Below are 3,397 nucleotides of genomic sequence, written 5' to 3' on the forward strand. Positions count from 1 at the left end.
TCACATGTACCGCTCTAATCCTGACGCAAAGTTGGCTTGTCTCATGTAGGTGTTGTTGTAGGAGTTCATGGGGCTGGAGAGGCCCAGCAGCTGCTCCGTGTGCTCGGCGCAGGAGCCCGGGCGCAGGGCCGGCAGGGACAGCCGGTTGCCGGAGCAGTACACTTGAGAGCTCCCCGGGGAGAAACCGGACTGGGTCATGGTGGGCAGGTTTGGAGGAGAGGCCGAAGAGGAGTACGGGTACCCGGCGGCCAGGTTGGATGAGAGGTTCCCGCTGTTTCTGCTTAGCATGTTCGCGGAGGGGTTGACAGTCTGGGTCTGGAAGCACGCAGACGGGTCGGTGCCGGCGACCGAGCAGCTGGAGGTCATGGCGCCCAGGTCACCCCCGCCCAGCCCCAGCGCTTGGGAGTTGAGGTCTCCCCCCGGGCCGCTCTGCACCACCGTCTGCTGGCTGATGATGTTGTCGATGCTGAACATGCGCGGCTGTCCTTGGCCGACCCCGGCGGAGGTCTGGTAGTGATGCAGCATGGCCGGATGCGGGGATGTGGCAGTGAGCTGGGAGCCATAACCAGACCCTATCCCAGCGTACAGAGTGTTGGGGTACGAGGGCCGGCCCATCGGGGTTGGGGTGAACGCGCTGGAGCTTTGCATGTAGCCCGGGTAGGTGCTCACATCTGTGCGCTTGAATCGTTTCCTCCTCCTCAAAAAGCTCCCGTTGTCAAACATGTCCTCCGCGGCAGGGTCCAAAGTCCAGTAGTTGCCTTTACCTGGTCTGCCGGGCTCCCGGGGGATCTTCACAAAACAGTCGTTGAGGGTGAGGTTGTGGCGGATGGAGTTTTGCCACTTCTTGGAGTTCTCCCTGTAGAAAGGAAACCGCTCCATGATGAACTTATAAATGCCCCCCAGAGTGAGCTTTCTCTCGGGGGAGTTGGCGATGGCCATGGCGATGAGAGCGATGTAGCTGTAGGGAGGTTTCCCCCTCTGGACGGGCCTCTTCCTCCGGCGGCTCCCGGTCGGCAGGTGCTCCTCAGTCTGCCCCAGAGCGGCTCCATCCTCCGTGTTTGGACTGTTCCCCCGGGGCTCAGACTTGATCAAAACATTGTCCTTCGATCGGGCCTGCAGCATCAGAGGCGGCGGAGGCAGCGGCGAGTCCAGGCTCACGTTTGGAGACATGACAACAGGACTCGCCTCGGCAGGCGAGTGCTGCGTCTCAGCGGTCATGTTGCACATGCCAGAGAAGTAAGAATAATTTGCCAGATTCATAAAAGAAACAATGTAATGATCTTCTTTTTGTCGAAATGATCAGCTGGGGAAATACCCGTGAAAGACACAAGTTAGGTGCGTGTTTTTTAACCAGAGACTGATCCCCTGCTCTGGCCAAAAATAGCCCCTGTCCTGCCCTGGTGTTTGGGGTGGTGTGTGTCAGTCCAGGTGAGAGGAAGGCGTTGACAGTTTTATAAAGCAGGGCAGGAATGACGCCACCGGCTCGCCAGTGACGATGGAGGCTGGAGGACAAAACCCCAAATTTTAATATTCCTCTGCCCCATGACGCCCTATGTCACAGCAGAATCACACGATCTTACAGTTATGGAGTTCTGGGTATTCATGTTATAGTTTTAATTACTTTTCTGTCCCACCCAGATGTCAGTTTTTAGGCTTTAGTTAATAAAAAATACTTTATTTTGAAGGCCTTTTATCACCTCAGTGTCCATGCTAACATACAGCCCAGAGAGATCATAGCAATTACCCATATAGCCTAGTGTTGTGTTAAAGGCCATGCTGGAACATTATGTTTGAGACACCCACTGATGTCTCTCACCGTGTGTCTCTCTGCTGTTCTCTCCCGGCTTTCACTGACAGCTCTGTGTATATCCAGGGCAGAAACAACACTCACAGAGCTGCTCCGTGCTACTCCAAACCCAACAGCCAATCCACCGATTGAAAAATAATAACAAGCCACTGAAAACAAGCAATTGAGCTATAAAAGCTTTTGAGGTAGAAAAGTAAATATCCCCCTCATTTCATTTTCATTTTTTAGAGAGTGATAATCAAACACAGAGGGGAGGTGTTATCTTATGGATTTTTAAGTCAAAACACAGCTCTGCACACAATTGGTATGCAGACAACACCCTTTAAACACAAGCTTGTGATAGTGCTTCTAATTGATTGTTTCGGCAAATAGAGGGGTGAAGTTAATTACAAAAGATACACAAGGAGGCGACCTGCTGCCATCACAGGCAGAGATGTTGTGGACTGTTGTGAATGATACGATGTTTGGACTGAGCTTAGCTCGGCAGGCTGATGATGTCATCATGTTGCATGCACATTTAATAACCTGAGGACATGCAGGTGAAAGGAAACCCTGAACAAAGGGTCACTGAATGGTTTGATGAGTATAGAAATTATGGTCTTTACGATCACCAGATCTCAACCTAATTAAAGACCTGTGTGATTGTTAGACATTGTTTTTCACCATCAACAAAACACCAAATGCCAAAGTGCACTCAAGTTGTTCTGGCCAATATATATTGTGTTTTTCCTTTTCATTTTTATATATGCATTCATGTGGAGGGACAGACTGAGAGAACCAAGATGAGACAGAGAGACATACAATATTTAAGACAACATGACTAATTCCAACAGGCCAGATATGAAAAAGATATGTTGGCAATAATCAGACCAAAGTCATTAATCATAACCGCCCACTGCCTTACTGGATGCCTGTTTCCCCGTCACCCTCACTCCGCCAACACAAAGTAGCTGGCACCCCCCTCACAGATGGATGGACCCCCCCCCCCTCCCCTGGCCCAGCCGCAGCTCAGACAACACTAAGCCTAGCTAGCTACTCACAGCCAGTGGCTAACAGCTTCAGACAGGCGTGGGAGCGGGGCCGTATCCAAGCAGGATCTGCCCCCAGAGCTGCCAGGTCAGGCAGGACAAACAGGGGCTCAGGCCAGGAAACGGGCCCTCTGCCTCAGGGCCTGCGGCCTCTTGCTAATCCCCTCTCCTCCTAAACCACTCCACCACCCCACCAGAGCCTCCCTATACCTCTCTGCACCTCTACGCTCCCAATGCACTTGTCCTGTACTGTGGTCAGTTTGTGTTTACGATTTCAGACAACGTACTTTACAAACATTCATGTACCAACATGCACATGCATTTTTTTGTGTACAATCAAAACCTGTGTTACTATGATTACAAAATGGCTGATATTGTCCCCCCACCCAATACCAGAATGATGCTGCTGACCTGCAACATTAGCAACCACATTAGGATCTATAAATGTAAAGGAAGAAGGATTGAGAATGACTTATTTCTGCTAAATTCTGGGCTGGTTCAGCGTCCTCTTATGCAACAGCTAAGAGAGAGTATTATACAACAATGCGCTGTGTGAAAATGC

The 3,397-nt window shown here is 50.9% G+C and overlaps 1 protein-coding gene across 1 annotated transcript; it reads right to left on the reverse strand.

Annotated features, from left to right (window-relative positions):
- Positions 1 to 1,260, reverse strand: foxe3 (forkhead box E3). Its single transcript, XM_070909420.1, has one exon. The coding sequence runs from the start codon at positions 1,258 to 1,260 to the stop codon at positions 1 to 3; it is 1,260 nt and encodes a 419-aa protein (XP_070765521.1).
- Between the last annotated feature and the right edge of the window lie 2,137 nt (positions 1,261 to 3,397).

The sequence above is a fragment of the Enoplosus armatus genome, chromosome 7, assembly GCF_043641665.1.
Source record: "Enoplosus armatus isolate fEnoArm2 chromosome 7, fEnoArm2.hap1, whole genome shotgun sequence".
NCBI classification, from domain to species: Eukaryota; Metazoa; Chordata; class Actinopteri; order Centrarchiformes; family Enoplosidae; genus Enoplosus; species Enoplosus armatus.

What these genes read in the sequence shown, in the direction of transcription:
- foxe3 (XM_070909420.1), bottom strand. Translation starts at nt 1,260, where the DNA reads ATGAATCTGGCAAATTATTCTTACTTCTCTGGCATGTGCAACATGACC.